Genomic DNA, 17,952 nt, shown 5'->3' with positions numbered 1-17,952 from the left:
GGCCAGGGGCCAATCTGTAGGCTAGATTTGTATGCCATGGCTCACAGCACTTTCCTCACTTTCAGCTGCACAGGAGGCCACAGGACTGCAGGATCTTGGCAAATGCTACTTTATTTTTCTTGGTCTGTGTCTGTGCCCTAGAGAAGCCAGGCTGCTTCTGCTACCCATGCTCAGGAGAGAATAGGCAAGGGCTTGGATGGTTTGGGCTCAGAAGAGCTAGGGTATCGGATCTGTCAGGTAAGAGTAGCTCTTGGATAGTCAGAGGTGCAGAGCTTTGAACACCTGTTTCACCAGGCACTTTACTGGGAGACCTGTTTTTGAGCTGGTGTAGGAAGGGTGTTGTAGGGGACAAAAGGGGAGCACTGATCCATAGCAGCACTGCTGTGCTGGTGGAGTCCTGAAACAGAAAGGACAGATGAGGGGTAATGTGTCATACAGGCAAGGGCGTGAGGGGAGACTGTTCCAAACAGGGTGTGGAAGGTGGTGACAGCATTTAGGCAAGTAGCGTGTGGGTATTTGTCCTTGGTTACTGGAGGGAGATGAGGGCTTGTCTCAGGAGCAAGGTGTTGCCTGTTCATCCTCACTTCAGTGATCTTCACAAATTAAAGTGAAAAGGCTTTGCCTGCACTCTTGAAACTTTCCATGGTGCCTGGGCAGTGTAATGTGGAGAGGCCGGTTATGTCTGTAGATGCTAGTGTAGGTACGGCCAGCTGATGGTTACCAAGCATATTCTAACTAGTTGCAGTTGGATGTATCAGGGTTTCGGGGGGGGAGTTGTTGGTTTTGTTTTGTTTGGGTTTTTTTCATGGTGTGTTGTACAACATCACCATGTTATCTGTATTATACCCTGATTTGAGGGTGGTTGACTGCATGATTGACAGTAGCATGCCAGTCTAGGCCCAGAAGGAAGTGCCTCTGGACCTAGGTGTGTTTGCCATATGCAAGTAAAGAATTTGTTTATTGATACCCTTTTTCTATTTTAGATAAAGTTAGAATAACTTAGAGAGAAAAGTAAATTCCTGGTCCTAGTCTTCTGTTTTGTTCTCTGCTTATTTAATCATAGAATCATAGAATGGTTAGGGCTGGGAGGAACCTGTTTCCACCCCTCCCACCCCACCATGTGCAGAGACACCTCCAACTAGAGCAGGCAGGAGATAGGATTTTAGGTAAGGATCGTATACCTTAACACTCAGGTAATCAGTGACATGTTCCGTGGATGTCTTTTTATATAGGTGACAACTTAAGACTGTAGTCATTGTGCTCTTCAGAAGATGAGCTAGTCAAGGAAAAATGTAGCGTGGGGTTCTGTTGCTCTGTCCTTGGGCAGGAGCAGCAAAGAATTTCAGGGCAGCATGACTGAATATTCCTCCTGGAAGAGGATGCATTATCTTTTTAGTCACTTTACTTCCACTGAGGTTGGACCAATAACATGGAGGTGCTTTTGTCTTCTGAGTTGTAGGGTATTGTGTGTCTCTGACACTTCATGGGAAGATCAGCTTCCTATGGAAGCAGCTGTGACTGACAGACCACCTCAGCAGGTGTCATCTAAAAGTGATGGCTACAGTCACATAAACATCCTAGTGACATCTGATTAGTCCCGTTTTCAGCTGGTATTTGATTAGGGTTTCTTGTATTTTTCTCTTCTGCCCGATGTGATTGAAAGTAGTAGGCAGAGATGAATCACCAGGAAAATTGGGAGCCCACTTAGTTGGAAGTGTGACAGGCTGGAAGAGCTGTTATTCTGCATGAATATTTTACACAACATTGTACAAATCATATGATTATTTCCTACCCACTTTAAAATATTTACTTCCACACGTAATGTTAAACAGTATGACAACAATTTACTGTGTAAATAGCAACAATAAACCATTAAAAATCATAACATCTTTCTTATGTCTTTAGGGAAGAAAGCTTTGCAGTTATCCCTTGTTTAGTAGGTGATGTCCCTTGTTCAGTGGGAGATTCAAATTTTGGTTACAGAGTATTTTTAAGTGGAGATGCTTATTTGAGGATGTCATTGCAACAAGCACTTAGGCATAATGTCAATGTGTTTTAGCTTTATTGACGGGCAAATTCAAGGTTTTTCTAAGGGGTAACTGATTTAGCCATGCCAGGCCATCATACCATATTTACTTCTCTACCCCATTTAGTGAATGATCTGCTTTGTGAATATAGCATCATTCTGACAGATGAAACAATTGACTTCTGTCAGACTAGATCCTGGCATTCTCAAAGCAAATCTCCATATGTAGGAGTCTGATACCTGGCAGTGTCGGAGCGTGCATGGAACAGGGACCCTGCAACTTTGATGCTTTCCCTTAAAAATATCATTGTTGCTAACATATGTAAGGTAATGATATCTACTGTGAGATATTGTACAATATGCCAGGATCAATCACCAATTTCAGCAGAGACGTTTTCCATCCCTGTTACAACAGGGATTTGGACTTCAGCTTCTTGGTTGTTGGTTTGTTGTTTGGTTTTGGGGTTTTTTTTCCAATACTGCTTTGCTATAACCTTATGAATTGCAGACTTCAGTGAGCCTCAGATGAAAAAGTGGTAACTTAATGTCTGACTCTTGAGTGACAGCCCACACGTGCATTCACAGTGGAAATGTATATTCCTCATCACTTAGGTAACCTTTTACCTTTTGTGCAGTACTTGATCAGGGTGATGCTTCAGGTATATCCTCTCATCCATTTATATAAATGTGAATGTCCTCCTTAATGGCTACAAGGTAGACTGCTTGCACCATTTCTTCATTTCCACTCAGCTCAAGTAGAGTGCTATGCTGCTGGTAGTTTTTAAGCTTCATTCGAAACATTGTTCCCTATTTATTTGTCATCCAGACTAGCCTATACAACCTCTTGGTAGCCTTTCCACATAATTTTGTCCTCTTGTAGATGAGAACAAAACCACCTCTACCACTTGTGGAACTTGGTATTTAAAAAGTCTATAAAAGCCTCATAGATTACAAGCAGAAAGAAAACCAATTCACGTGCCTAAGTGCTATGTCTGTGTGTTGGACAGAACTCCCAAGTTCGGACAGTCAGGAGACTTGCACTGGAGAAGAGCTTCTGTTGGAATCTCATCTGTTACTTATATGTGTGCCCTAAGAGCCCATGCCTAAGTCAGCACTGCCCACATCATGGCACCATCTGCAGAACTAAACTACTTCAGCTGGTGTCCTCCTAAGGAACTTACTATTGTGTAATGTCTTCTCCCTTGCCTCCTCCACTGTAGCCTAGCAAAGTAGAGGCACACTTCATCTGCAAACCTGATGATGTTTTCTGAACCTGCCCTCAATTCTAAAACTAAACTCCTTTTGGAGTTTAGTTCGCGCTCAGTGCTCTGGTGCAAGTACTTGTTGTCAAAGTCTGTCTTCAGCCTTTGGCTACCCCACTCCCAGTTGCATGTTGCTCCTGGTAGCAGTGTCTACATGCAAGGCACTTTTTCAAGTGCAGTGTGCAGTTCAACAAAATAGCCCAGTGTATTGGCCATTTTTCTCTTCAGACACCTGTACTGGCAGCGAAGCGTATTCCACAACTATGTAAAAATTTGCTCTTGTTGATAGTGTAAAGAAGCACTTAAGTTTCCTTCTTTTGCCAAGGCCTCCTTTAAGCCTCATAGTTTGCACGATTCCCAGGAGTCCTGTAGCACAGTGCCACTCAGAACTCCATCGGTACCTGACCAAGCGTTCTGCTGTCATGGAAGCCCCAAAGTCATCGTAGTACTTGGTGAAGAAGTACTGCAGGTTTTCTTTGTGGAGGGACTTGCACTTTCTACTAGGCAGCTGACTGCTTTGATTGTGGCTAGTTGGAAATGTCCTCGGTATGAGTTTGCTGATGGCCTATGTGTTTCAGAAAACACTCTGGCCACTGCTGTGTGATGTGTCTTTAAAAAAAAAAAACAAACTGCATTGTCTCTGGTTATATTCAAGTAGCTTCTTTCTTTCCCTTTGATTTTCTATAAAGATAGTGGTAGGTGTTCCATCTCTGCAAAAGCTAAAATTGTGTGACTGGGCAGATAACACTTGCAGCAGCACTTGTCTCAGATGCTTATTGCTTACATGTAGCATGGAGAATAATAGACACAAATCCATTACTCTTCTTTCTCTGTTTTTGCAGACTGACAATTTCTGTTCTTATATTTTGATAGTAGCAACACATGTTACAACGCGTTTTATTTGAATAGTTGTTTTATTTAGTTTTGCATTGCTGAAAGGTATAGAGCTTTTAATACCATTGAGATTTCGAGTTGTTCGTCACTGTTGTTTCTTGTCTTGACACAAACTTTTCTCTTATCTCCTGATTTCAAAAGACAACATTATCTTTAATCTAAAATAATTCCAGTTATTCTTAATGTCATCACAGGTAAAATGTTCCAGTCTCCAGATATCACTCTTATTGTAGAGTTCATATTTATGTTCTATAAGGAGAAACCCATAGATTGGCTCCTGGACCATATCCTCTGGGTGAAAGTGTGTAACCCTGAGAAAGATGCTGTAAGTTTATTTTTATTACAAAGCCTCTAAAATTTTTTCACGATCATGGGGAGTGAGTCTGGGTGAGCTGCAGGCTAGCGTGCTGTGTATTGTGGCTACTGCACGTCTCTCTTTCTACCAAGATCTTAATTTCAAAAAAACCCTTGAGAGACAGCTCTTAGAGGGATTACAACTGTTATTGTTTCAGATTTTGGAGATGGATGTAGTAGAATGGAAATCAAAAGTCTATTTAGTTTCTGTGTGTAACAATCATAAAATAAATTAATTCACATAACCCCCAGTAAGGTGCTACAGAGTTCCACTGCTCAGATAGTTTATTCCTATATGGGGAATAAAATTTGGAATTTGGTCCTTCATTTCTCAAGTAGCACCTTTGCTGAAAGACTGAATAAGCAGGTTCTGTGCAAGAAGGGAGCGATGTAAAATTCTCCTTTATTGAATGGTATTATATTTGCACAGGAGTCTTGGTAGATTTCTGGAACAAAAGCACAGACAACTAGATAAATAGATGTGGGGTCTTGTTGAGTCTAGTTCATATAACTGGGGTAAAAACTCCGCAGCCTTGTGTTGATTTTAGTAATGTGATTTTTTTTTTTTTTTTAATTCTTCTTCCTTATTTCAGAAACATTGCGATCGACAGAAATCTAACCTACGGATACGCTTCAGGCCTTCTCTTTTCCAGCATGTTGGCCTCCACTCCTCTCTAGCAGGGAAGATCCAGAAACTCACAGTTAGTAGCTAAACTTTTCTTTCATTTATACAGCAGACTGATTAAATTAAAAGCTTTGCAGCCTTTGAGAAAAGGCTTTCTTATGTCTGGCGTTTTCAAGCATGTTGTGTATTACTCCAATTGGAATGAAATCTTATCGAAATTGGTTACAGTCAAGTATTAGGAGTGCTAATCTCAGCTTATTTTTGTGCATTTTTGCTAGAGGATACTTTATGGGTTTCGGTTTTTTTTACTTTAGTGGCATGCTCATCTTATTAATCAGTTTGAAATTTGATATACCCCAAAATTAATAATGCATTCATTTTCTTTTTCATCCGAGTATTTGGTTTAAGTGTAACTACTTAGGAAAAGAAATTAATAAACCGGATTATCTGACCACCATGATGTTTGTCTGTCTTTCAATTAGGATAAAGACTTCTTGAAACCATTACTGCATAAAATCCATGTGAATCCACCTGCAGAGGTTTCCACATCTTTAAAAGTCTACCAAGGGCACACCCTAGAAAAAACCTACGTAGGGGAAGATTTTTTCTGGGCTGTCACACCAGTTGCTGGAGATTATATTCTATTTAAATTTGACAAGCCTGTCAACGTAGAAAGGTTAGTAATTATTTGACTTTGGTCTTATATTTAAAGCTGCTTGCTCACCAAGAAGGCTTGTAAGGAAGAATTTGGAGCTGTCATTGTAAGCTGAAGTGAAATGATGTAGAGTCCTCAGAGTTTAACTGAACTATGATTGTTGGTGTCTTTCCCCCTAATTCTTTTACTACTGTAAATTTTGTCTTGCTCTTTTTTTATTTTGTTTTAATTTGGAACCTTTTTGATAAATGCAATTCAAAACTACTTCTGTGGCAGTTCATAATGGAATTTAAAAGAAGCCAATTTGATTCTATTTCTATTTGGTTGGTCTGCTTCTAATTACAGAGCAATTGTACAGCTTGGTGTGTGGCACAGTATGTTGTGCCCTGCAGCCTCGGTCCCTTGATTGTCCAGATCAGAAATCTTGCTGGAGCATATGACGATGTCCCCGTACCTAAAAGCTGGGAACTTTGAAGGGTAATGTTTGCTAGATATAGCTCTAGGGCTTGAAAAATGTCACCATGCTAAAACTCCAAGATGACCTATTTAAAAAAATTAAATTTTAATTAAAAAAAGAAAAAGGGGAGAGTGCCCTTGAAATACAAATGTTCGTGATTTGTTAGAGGACTAAAGGTGACTTCTTTTTAACTGTTAGTCATATTAAATAAGGACAACAGAGTTTGCACTTTAGACTGTAGTCATCCTTTAGTTTTATTGAGACTTACTTACTGCTTTGCTTTTTACTGTCTTGCCAACATAGTAGACCAAGACTTATAAAATAAATTGTTTATTAAGTGTCCATTTAAGTGTTGCTATATTAGCAGATTCCTTTTCTCCTGTCCTTGCATACCTTATGTGCTTTTTTGAGGCTAGTACCTATCATCCCACTAGAGCAAAGTTTCATTGGATCAATTTGACCGGATGATTTTCTTGTGAAGCAGACCTTTTTGCAGTCCAATTGAATTTTGAACTGAGTCCAATTAGTCAACTTCTGTGCCTTGATACATAATCAAAGGCCAAGTCTTCACCTTGGCTTAGCACAACAGTGAGGATCAGTAGTTCCTTTGTTACTATGTTGTTCCAAACTAATCTGACCTATGAAGCTCAAGTTTGTTGTTCGGGATGTCAAATTACTCTGACTGCCACGCTTTAAAAGACTTTCTTATACAGGAAAAGTTAGCTTTCCAAGATGCATGTGTTGAGGAATATAACGACATACCTCACTGGATTAAAAGTAGAATCTTTCTTTATCCTATGCCAATAGCATTAAAAATACATAGTTTTCAACCTAGATGTATGAATTCATTGATTTCTTAATCAAATTTTCCTTTTCAAAGTTATGAAGTGAGCAGTGTCTAATTTGTGTGTTTGATTTAGGTCTTTTTCTTTAAAAGACTTATATGCATCTACATAATGAATGGGGTAACGATAAGGACCAAATGCTGATCTTGAGTGGAATGAGTCAAATGCATAATGGCACCTTTGGAAAGCATTGCTAGCGAATGTCATAGGTCAGCACCATTATTTAAAAAATGGCATGCCCAGGGCTGAAGAAGAGATTTTTTTTTTATTTTTTTTTTTTTTAATATGTCTTACCTTAATGATGAGGAAACTGGAGGAGCAAGTAAGTACTAATTACCTGTGCAAAAGCTGGGAAGAATCATGGAATGGTTTGGGTTGGAAGGGACCTTAAAGATCACCCAGATCCAGCCCCCCTGCTCTGGGCAGGGACACCTCCCGCCAGACCAGGCTGCCCAAGGCCCCATCCAGCCTGGCCTTGAACACCTCCAGGGATGGGGCAGCCACAGCTTCCCTGGGCAACCTGTGCCAGGGCCTCACCGCTCTTATGGGGAAGAAATTCCTCCTGATGTCTAGTCTTAAATTATTGTGCCCTGGAAAATTGTAGCTACGCCTACAGTAGTTACATCTACCTGCTGTGTTTAAAAGTCTTAGAGGTAGAGGATGATGTGATTTTTGTTGTAGTTTCTGTTCATTGAAGGGAGTGCATTTTAGTTTTAGAAGAAAGGGAACATCTTGTAATCTGTTGCTTCTGTAAAGGAAGTGCACCAATTAGAGCGATGCTACCTATTCAGGCTTAACTTATGTTTGGCGTTGTTTGAGCTATCATGGCAAGACATTTTGAAGTTTATTATGGTTTTAACTTCTGTTGCCCCGGTGTCCTCAAAAATGCAGTTTTTGTCTTTCTGAAGTCAGTGGCTGATTAGGGCTACAGATGTTGTAATATCAAATTGCAGGGGACTTGTTTTTGTTTGCCTCCTTAATTTTAGCAGCAGCAAATTTTGGTAGGTGAAGGTTAAGTGGAACAATGATGTTTCCTGATGTTTCAAGATGCTTGCTGAGGAAGGCAAAAATAAAAATGTGTCCTGTGGTTTGAAACACAAGAAAGGGAAAATGGACTGAGCATTAGGAACACTTACCTGGTAGGGAGAAGTACTTGGCTGCTGGAATTAAGAGTAGAAAATACCAAGCCATCTTGTGTTTGTGAAAGGATGCAACAGGTTTCCCCCCACCCCTTTTTTTTTAAGTAATAGAAAAGTTCTTTGAAATTACAGAAAAGTCTGTTTGCCAAGTCTGTTTGAAGTGTAGCTGCTTAATAACTGCCGTAATAAATTCCTGATAAACAAGTATTTTACTGGAAATATTGACCACAACTCTGACTGAATGGCAGGTCTGTTACACTGTGACTGAGCACTAACTTGTTCCTATAGTTTTATTTTTCTGTGTCAATTGTTTTGCTGAACTGGATTCAATTTTTATACTGAGTATAGCAGCTCAGTAATTAGCTTTCAGTAAGCCTTTAAATATTTCATTTTTGCGATCTGAGAACATTGCCAAAGATGACACTAGCAATTATCTTTTTAAAGTTTAAGGTGAGAACTGAGCTCACTTTGCTAAGCAGGAAGTATCATTTGTGGCTATTTTGTGGAAAATCTACTTGGCAGATCCCTGCTTAATATTAAACAGTCATATAGATGGTGCTTGTTCTAAACCACACCCAGAGAACAGGGATCTGCAAATTTAAATTGTCTAATGCTCATTTTAGTAACAGCTCTTGAATATTTTTAGGCTTTCTTTCCAAGCAGAAGATCAGCAGCCACAACACTCAAGTCCCCTAATAGCAAGTTAGGTAGGATTTCGTTCTTATTTTTGCACTAAGAAGTTACATTCCTTTATTCAAGTACCATACTCTTGAGAGGGAAAACAGATCCACTGACTTTCCTCTTAAAAACAAATTGCACAGTAGTGTTGAAACCATGAGCCAGCAGTGTGCCCAGGTGGCCAAGAAGGCCAATGGCATCTTGGCTTGTATCAGAAACGGCGTGACCAGCAGGTCCAGGGAGGTTATCCTCCCTCTGTACTCGGCCCTGGTGAGACCGCTCCTTGAATCCTGTGTTCAGTTCTGGGCCCCTCACCACAAGAAGGATGTTGAGGCTCTGGAGCGAGTCCAGAGAAGAGCAACAAAGCTGGTGAAGGGACTGGAGAACAAGTCATACAAGGAACAGCTGAGAGAGGTGGGGTTGTTTAGCCTGGAGAAGAGGAGGCTGAGGGGAGACCTCATTGCTCTCTATAACTACCTGAAAGGAGGTTGTGGAGGGGTGTGTGTTGGCCTCTTTTTCCCAAGTGACAGATGATAGGACAAGAGGGAATGGCCTCAAGCTCCACCAGGGGAGGTTCAGATTGGACACTAGGAAAATATTTTTCACAGAAAGGGTCATTGGGCACTGGCAGAGGCTGCCCTGGGAGGTGGTTGAGTCATGTTTCCTGGAGGTATTTAAAAGATGGGTAGATGAGGTACTTCAGGATATGGTTTAGTGGCAGATAGGAATGGTTGTACTCAGTGATCTCAGAGGTCTTTTCCAGCCTAGTGATTCTATGATTCTGTGATTCTATGAAGGTGGTTTATTTGTTTGTTTTAAATAAATGGATAGACTATTTTCTAAATGTTTGGAACAGCCTACATATAAAGATAAGAAATAATGAATTTCTGTTCCCTTTGGTTGTTATATAATTATTGAAATCAACTTTGATATTTCAGTAAGTAAACTCTTGTTCCAAGCACACATTTAAGTATTAAAACTGACAATTATATTTGAGTTTCTTTACGAAGCATACATTATTGCTATTTTAATGCTAGTACTGAATGTAAAATAATTTTACTCACTATGAATAATGGATTCAAGATACTTCTTTACTAGTTACTGTTTTTCTTGAGAGATGTCAGTGAGGAATGTTTCACCTGAGCAGCTCTTTGTGAAGAGCTTTTGACTTTAGACATTGCTTTGTGTATGTAGGAATCTCTGAAATACCAGTGGATGAGTAGCAGAACTTGAGCAGAGGTAATAAATTTTGAATGTGATCCCAGAAAAGCATTCCATTGCTGCACTTAAGTGATGCTGGTGCCCATCATCATTATAGCTGTCTCTTTTTTGACTGCCTGAGTTTGAGTCCTCCTTATAGGTGACTGACACAAATCAGATACAGTTTTCAAAGAACATGTGTGCTAATTACATTGAAGAAGCCCTTGGAAGTGCATAACGTGTCACTGTTTTGATTAGATTACGTTTACACTTGTCAGCTTTTCTGCAATAGGAATCCAGAATGGATGTTTATAAAAATAAAGTGCTTCAGTATAAAATACTTTCAAATTCTGATGTTTATTAAAAAAAAAGCTGCAGGAAAACATACGGATGTTTCTAAATACGCTTTATATTTTTAAAATATAAGGCTCATTCTTTCTTGTATATAACTGCTTGCTTGTGTTCTTTTGAATTTTTTCCAAATGGTAGCAGAGTTTATTTTTGGGAGTGGGGTTTTGTTTTTATGGTTAGGTTTTGGTTTTTTTCCTTCCCCTCTAAAATTGCTTTTAACTCTGTAGTTGGCTCATGGTTGTGTTCTTCTTTTAGCAAGTTAGTCATCCTAATGTGATATTGATTATTAATAATATGATTTTATGAGGCACAACTTGCAGTCTGCAATTTCAGCTTTTGAACTGAAATCTTAATACTTTGACAGCTTGTAGATTACATTTACTTCTTTGTGTTCCGATATTGACCTAGATACTGAATGTGCAATATTTGAGACTAATCATCTAATTTTCCATGTTGTTGATTCTGGAATCCCAGGGAATGTGTGATGTTAACCTCACATAGATTTCCTCTGGCATCTTCCCACGACATAGAATTCCCACTCATGCAAGAAATACATATTTGACTATTTGAGCTAGAAAATCAATGTATTGAGCGTGAAGAGCATCTTGTTGGGCTAAATATATACATTCATTGTCTGCTTTGAAATTATTGGGACGGTGCTAAAAAATACCAGCATAAAAAGTGAGGGGAGGTTGCCTGTTACTGTAAAGGAAATAAACACAGCTTTTAAAACAGGTTCTGTAGCAGTGAAAACTTAAAAGGATTTTTCTAAGAAGAACAAAGTTACCAAAAAAAAAAATATTACCATACTAGTTGGTCATGTATGTTTCTAAAATGTAGTATATTATCCATGCCATGGGATACAAGTCCTCCTGTGAATAGTGATACAAGATCAAATGCATTACAAATTAAAAAAAACCCCAACTTTCTAACAGCTTTCCAAAACTGGCAGTGAAGTGGAACTTCTGCATCATTTGATTTTGCAGTATCCACCCCTTAAAACCTAGGGAACTACAGAATTGTTTGGGTTTTAAATTAATAGAGTTGTAACTTGACTGATATATAAGCTATTCTATGTTCATAATGACTGTTTAGTGTAGAAAGTCTCCTTCAATGCAATGCAATATGTTCAAACTTTGTTGGACAATTTTAGCTGAAGTAACATGTATGCGCATGCAGACACACAGCGTACGATTGAGAAATAATCTTTGTTCTAATTCTAAAGATATAATACAGGTTATTGGAAGTTTAACAGCATCTTAATTTTATTAAGCTTTATTGCTAGTGTCAGTTGACAGGAAATAGTTGAAAGTCTCTTATTTTAAAAGTTTTTGTGTTTGTCAGTATATTTCAGGTAAGATTATATCTTTAGCATATATAAAAAAAAGAGAATTCGAGGGAGGTGGTTGAGTCACCTTCCCTGGAGGTGTTTAAGGCACGGGTGGACGAGGTGCTGAGGGATATGGTTTAGTGTTTGGTAGGAACGGTTGGACTCGGTGATCCGGTGGGTCTCTTCCAACCTGGTTATTCTGTGATTCTGTGACTTTGGTTTCTGTGTTTACATAGGCTTCTGTACTAATGAGTAGAATGTCTTCAACTGGATGCACTGACTGAGGATTTGGCAGGCAGGCTCCCAGCCATTGATGCTGTTTGCTTCGGGCATGGAACACTGCCCGTAACAATGAGGCAAGAGCTTCATATGGAAAGGGGAAAAAAAAATAGAGTATGGATCAGAGACAGAAAAATAGAGCTGCCTGAGCCAAGGATATTCTGCTTCCTCCTTAATGGCAGTAGTATTCAAGATTTGTGTATTTGGCAGCTTTTCTGGATTTACAGTTCTTAGTCAGAAATCTTAGAGGCTTAAGGCTGTTGCATAAATGCTGATGTCTAATGCCACCTGGAATACCCTAAAATACTTCACGACAATTTCCAGCAGGGCTCGAGTCTCTGATGTGTTGTAATTGCATCTCGCCAGCCTGTGACAAGGTCTCAAACCCAAGTGCTTCTCAAATGGTGGTAAATGCCCATGTTTAAGAAAAGTGAATGGAGTTATTTTCTGTGCTTCTGGAGAATTGAGCTGGGGAGAAAAAAATGCTTGTGCACACACATACATATTGAATGCCTCTCTTCCCTCCATCCCCAAAGCCTTTCTGCATTTCACTGGGATAAAAATTCAGCAGAAGCAACCTTGGAAAAGGACATATGGTCCTTTCAACTAATATTGATGTGGTGGAAAAATAAGTAAATTCCTTAAAGAGAGAAGCAGAGATTTCAGGGCAGGGAAGATGCCCTCCCTTGAAAAACAAACCACCACCCCCCCCCGCCACCCCCCCCCCCCCCAAACCCTAACAAACAAAAAAAAACCCAACCATGAAAGCCAAAGCTCCTCCACTGACTAGAAATTAAAAATGGTTGGAATTAATTGAATGCCAAACTCTATTTTTTTTTTTCTTATTACAGTTGATGTGTGTATACTTCACAGTGCAGGTTTGGAAAGTTGATCGTATAGTCCTTGCTCGACTACAGGAGGCAAGAGTAGACCTGGGGATGAGGAGATATTTTACCCAGCCAAATGCTGTCTACGCATTGCTCAGTTGAAGAGTGTTAGGAAACGGTACGGGTAACCTTATCAAAAGATTTAGATTTACTTCTAAAGTAGTGTATGAAAATTAATTTCTTGGGTGTGTTGGATAAAAATAGACTTGGAGCACTCCCCAAAATACCCCCCTGTCACCTTGTCAGTTAGGCGACTTTGTGGTCCTTGACAGACATGAGAAAGTTCTCTCCTTTTGGTGTGTTGGTTTGGCACTTCTGTGAAAACCGGGAATTCACCTCTTGTAGTTCTCAAACCTGCAGCCCCATTGTGGTTTTGACAGAGGAAATTAAAGCTTGCCAAGTATTTTGCATGTAAGTTAATGGGGTAAAGGTTCCTTTTTTTTTGGTGTGTTTTTCACCCTACCCCCAGTAGGAAACTATGACAGCGAGATAGAAAATCTCCCATTAGCTTGCTTACCTATTGTGAGTGCCTGATGGGTGTATACATAGACTTGAAAAATTAAGCTTTTTTTGGAAGTATAAGCAATTTTTGCAAGAGATTGGGTAAGAAGCATAAAGGACAGGAGAAGAAATTGAGCTCGAGAGAGGGAATAGAAATTATTCATTTGCATTTTGCACAAGGAAATAATGCATGGTTAATGCTAGTTTGCAGTGACAGTAAAATAACGTTTCCTAATGAGGATTTTGGGGAAATGACAGCAAGGAGGTAGGTTAGATTTCTTTTACCACATTTGCATCCTGTGATCAAAAATATGGGATAAAATTGGTGAATAATTACTCTTGCAGTGCTTGACGGCATCTGCAGAGAGCCAAGAATTTGCTGACTGAATATTGTTTTTATGGAAATTCATATTGTGCAGAATTAAAAACTGTTATGCTGCATGTTGCTATGGATAATTTGCTCAGACGTGGAAGGAAATATTTCCTTTCTGCCTTCCTATGTCTTTTCTTTTCCTGAAAATAGGATATACTAAAATATATCAGATTGCTAAAAAGAGACATAAGGAAGGTATATAGAGAAAAAAAATTGATTCCTGAATCTTACAGAGCACAAAGGCCTGGGCTCATAAATAGATTCTTAGAACATTTCTGTTTAGCATCAAGTGAGATAAGTCTTTTGTTTCCTTCAAAACAAAACCCAAATATATTGACAGTGGATGCGAGTAGTGGTTTTAAAATAATTTTTGTATATTGTTTCCTTTTATAAAGCTGCTGTAAGTTACTGTGTGTTCAGTTCTAATTATTCAGTTGTTCAACGAAACAGAAAATGCGTAGGATCACACTTTCAATATATATATTAAAAAATCATTGGCACTTCTGCTTATTTCAATAAAACATAAAAGACAACAAGACATATTTTTTTAATGCCTGAAAAAAACCCAAGTCAGGCAATAAAGAGAAATAACAGTTTTCTGGGCCTAAATATGCTTTGATGTGAGAGGGGAAAAAAAAAAAAAGGCAAAATAGGAGGAGGGTGAAGATGTGTGCGTAGTTGGGAATTTTTTTTTAAATACAGCTGATGGAAAAGTTTTTAACTATCCAGAGAAAAATATTAAAGCTAGTGCTGCAAAATAGTGATATTTTTATTAATTTATACATGTCATTTGGGAGACATTACAAAAGATGAGAGTCTTTCCAGGTTCTCACTAGGGAGTTACTAGGGAGTTCAGAATCCGAGGGTGGGCTTTTAAAGTAGTGGAACAGTTAACTACCTTGGCAAGCTAATGATATCTCTCATCGGAGTATTATTGATAATGGTGCTTCTGCTCTTCCCTCCATTGTATGTTAGGGTGTGTATGAACATTTTTTGCAGCTTATTGGGTTCCCCCCATATCACAAACTGGCTTTTGTAGGTGTCTCTAGCTCCATGGCTGTAAGTCAAACACTGAACCTGGGTTAATACTGAAGTCACTGAATATGAAAACTGAAGTTTTCTTTGCAGCTTTGACTTTGCTTTGTTTCCTTTGGCTGTTGTTTTGTTTGGGTTTTTTTAACCTTCAGTGCTCTTGAATTTTGTGTAATTTTTATGCCACATGAGGTGTTAACATTTGGTATCCTGTTATTCTCACACTATATTGAGGTCATGAGCAAAATGTATGTAAGTTACTTCATACATTTAGTAACCTCTGGCAGAGAGGAGGTTGTCTCTGTTCTGGAATATCTAGAATAGCTAGTTATTATCTTTGACCTGTGACTCTAAAAAGACAGTGCCAAAGGAAAAGGTTTTCTACGATTCAGATACGTTAGTATTTCATTTAAGGTTGTTACTTTTCTCTGATGACTTCCATCAGGAATTTTTGTAGTAAAAAAAAGCTGTGAAATAATATTCCATAAGGTAATAGGTAATAGCATTTTCTTAAGGTTAGGTGAATATGTGTTTGCTTGGGATTACTGTATTTAGAGGTCTATGGCTGTCAGAATTTTAATTTGAAAGAGTGGTTCAGGAGGTGTTATGTTTGCTGTCTTAGTGATTCCATCCTAAGAAAAATGTCAGTTAACTAGGAAGGAAAAAAAGCATGTTTTAACTGTTTACATGGACTGTCATGTGTAAATCCCAGGACAGAATGTCAGAATAACTTCACAGTTAGAAGCACAGCTACTTCAGAGTCTTTTGGTATCTGTATTGAGAAATACCTGTCATAGTCTGAAAACCTTGAAAGCCTGAAACATATCAGCATGTCAGGAAGGCAAGTTTTACAAAAGAATAGCTGACAACACTTGCTTTAAGGCTGTAGAATCATAGAATAGTTTGGGTTGGAAGGGACCTTAAAGATCATCCAGTTCCAACCCCCCTGCCAGCCCAGGCTGCCCAAGATCCCATCCAACCTGGCCTTGAACACCTCCAGGGATAGGGCAGCCACAGCTTCCCTGGGCAACCTGTGCCAGGGCCTCACCGCTCTCATTGTGAAGAAGTTCTTCCTTCTCTCTAGTCTAAATCTGCCCCTCTCCAGTTTATACCCACTGCCCCTCGTCCTATCACCACAAGCCTTTGAGAACAGTGTCTCCCCAGCCTTCTTGTAGCCCCTTCAGGCTCCTCGGAGCCTTCTCTTTTCCAGGCTGAACAACCCCAATTCTCTCAGCCTGTCAGTATCTGTCAGAATATCTGTCAGTTTGTAAATTAAGTTTTATTTCAAGTTAAATTTTCTAATTTGTAAATTTTATTTCTAAGCAAATGACTCATCATAGGTGTCAACTGACTGTGTATGTGTATTCATACTTCTATTTTTAATCTATGTAACTTTTTTTATGTCGGTGTAGATGTTATCTGTCAACTGTTAAAGCAAGGCTCAGATATAAAAACACCTCTTCCTTTCGAAACAGTTTTAAGTAGGATATGACAAATGCATCTGTTACATATGTGTGTGCATATGGGTGGACAGATAGTTATAGAAAACATACTAAAAAAAGTGGGTTTGATTACATGGAAATCTGGAAGTCAAATTTTATTAGTTGTGTGTAAATTGTTTTGGCGTTGTGCCAACTTGCGGGTGCTTTGCCCTGGTGAAGCAATAGCTCCTGGGGGGATGAAAACACACTTTCAAAGTAGCACAGTAAGGAGGAACAGTTGGCTGTGGTTGTGGGGTTGATTTTTAAAAAGGGACAAAGGAAACACAAATAAATAAAAACCCTCCCCACACCACCCTGCTCTCCCCCAGACAAAAATAACACACCACCACCGCTTGTCCCTTGCCCACTTTCCGCCCTTCCTGCCTTGTCCCCTCCAGAAAAACCCACCTGAACATCCCAAAACCTTTATTGTCCATTGAGAGCACAGTGTTCACAGATCATGAGGAATTTTTGTGGTGTTTTAGGTGTGCTTTGTCAGAAATAAGATTTGTGAACTAGAAAGCACTAAGGAAAAACACTGTCTGTGGTTTGGGTGGAGCGTTTGATGGCAGCACCTTAGATGGGAGTGTTTGATTGCTTGCATGTTAAAATAAGACTCTTCAGAATTTTCAGTGGTTTCAAGAGAGAAAATCCCAGTAAAAGTTAGGATATCTGACAGACTAAAGGATGGCAAGTTAGATCTGCTAGGTGAGAAGAGAGCAGAACGTACTTTTTGTGTTCTGGGCAGCTTTGCCAAGAGTTTTGTTTTGCTTGCTATTGAAACATACACAAAAAGCATCTTTCTAGAAAGGTTAATAAAGTCCTTGGTGATTTTTGAATGTCACTAATGTTTAGAAAAAGTCACAAGATTTTTCTTGGAAGAACTGTGCGTATTTTAGGTAGCTTGAATGCTTTCAAATTGACTAAAATTTACACTAAACTATAGTGGGGAAGTTATTTTTCTTGAAGCACAGACAGTGCTGAAGCTTATGAAATCCAGTTTCGTTTTGCAGTTCAATCTGTGCATCACTGCTGAAACAGTGCAGCAGCAATCAGTGTAGCTTTCTTATGTCAGCGTGTGATTTTATTCCTTGATAAAAGAAATGTTGTATATGTATGTGTATATTTTTTTAAATTACTTCTATCATTTTGGGATCACAGACACTTCTAAGACAGGGTCAGAGAGCTCTGTTTTCTTCTACTACTTGTCTTATAGCTATTGAGCAACGACAAGTGCTTACCTAGATTCAGACATTCTGCATAAAGACAAACTGGAATTTACATCTGCAATTATGCCTTAATAAATTGTAATTGAGCTAATGTTTGTAATTTTAATCAAGTGGTAATTTCTGAACTAATTTTGTCCCTCGCTGGTGATGTATTTAATGTTGAAGACGGTGCTTACTGTTCATTTCTCAAAGTTGTTATTTGAAATGTGTTGATAGATTTTTACATATTCATTCAAATGTATTAGAAGTAAAATAAGCTTGTTAAAAGTGGCACCTGAGTAGGCGTAATATCTAGTTTTTGACAGTAATCTGAATAAACTCTGTGGTCTGTGAGAAAAAAAATGGTAAGAAATG

The 17,952-nt window shown here is 38.9% G+C and overlaps 1 protein-coding gene across 1 annotated transcript in view; it reads left to right on the top strand.

The window, feature by feature from the left end:
* The window catches only part of MGAT4A (alpha-1,3-mannosyl-glycoprotein 4-beta-N-acetylglucosaminyltransferase A), an 84,823-nt gene that overhangs the window by 56,770 nt on the left and 10,101 nt on the right, over positions 1–17,952 (top strand). The window contains exons 10-12 of the mRNA XM_069876495.1: positions 4,377–4,507; positions 5,130–5,237; positions 5,644–5,837. Coding sequence (XP_069732596.1) covers positions 4,377–4,507; positions 5,130–5,237; positions 5,644–5,837 — 433 coding nt within the window. The remainder of the gene's footprint in view (positions 1–4,376; positions 4,508–5,129; positions 5,238–5,643; positions 5,838–17,952) is intronic.

This window comes from Phaenicophaeus curvirostris, chromosome 1, assembly GCF_032191515.1.
Source record: "Phaenicophaeus curvirostris isolate KB17595 chromosome 1, BPBGC_Pcur_1.0, whole genome shotgun sequence".
Taxonomy (NCBI): domain Eukaryota; kingdom Metazoa; phylum Chordata; class Aves; order Cuculiformes; family Cuculidae; genus Phaenicophaeus; species Phaenicophaeus curvirostris.
Note: the sequence above shows the minus strand (reverse complement) of the source record. Positions and strands in the feature narration are given on the sequence as shown.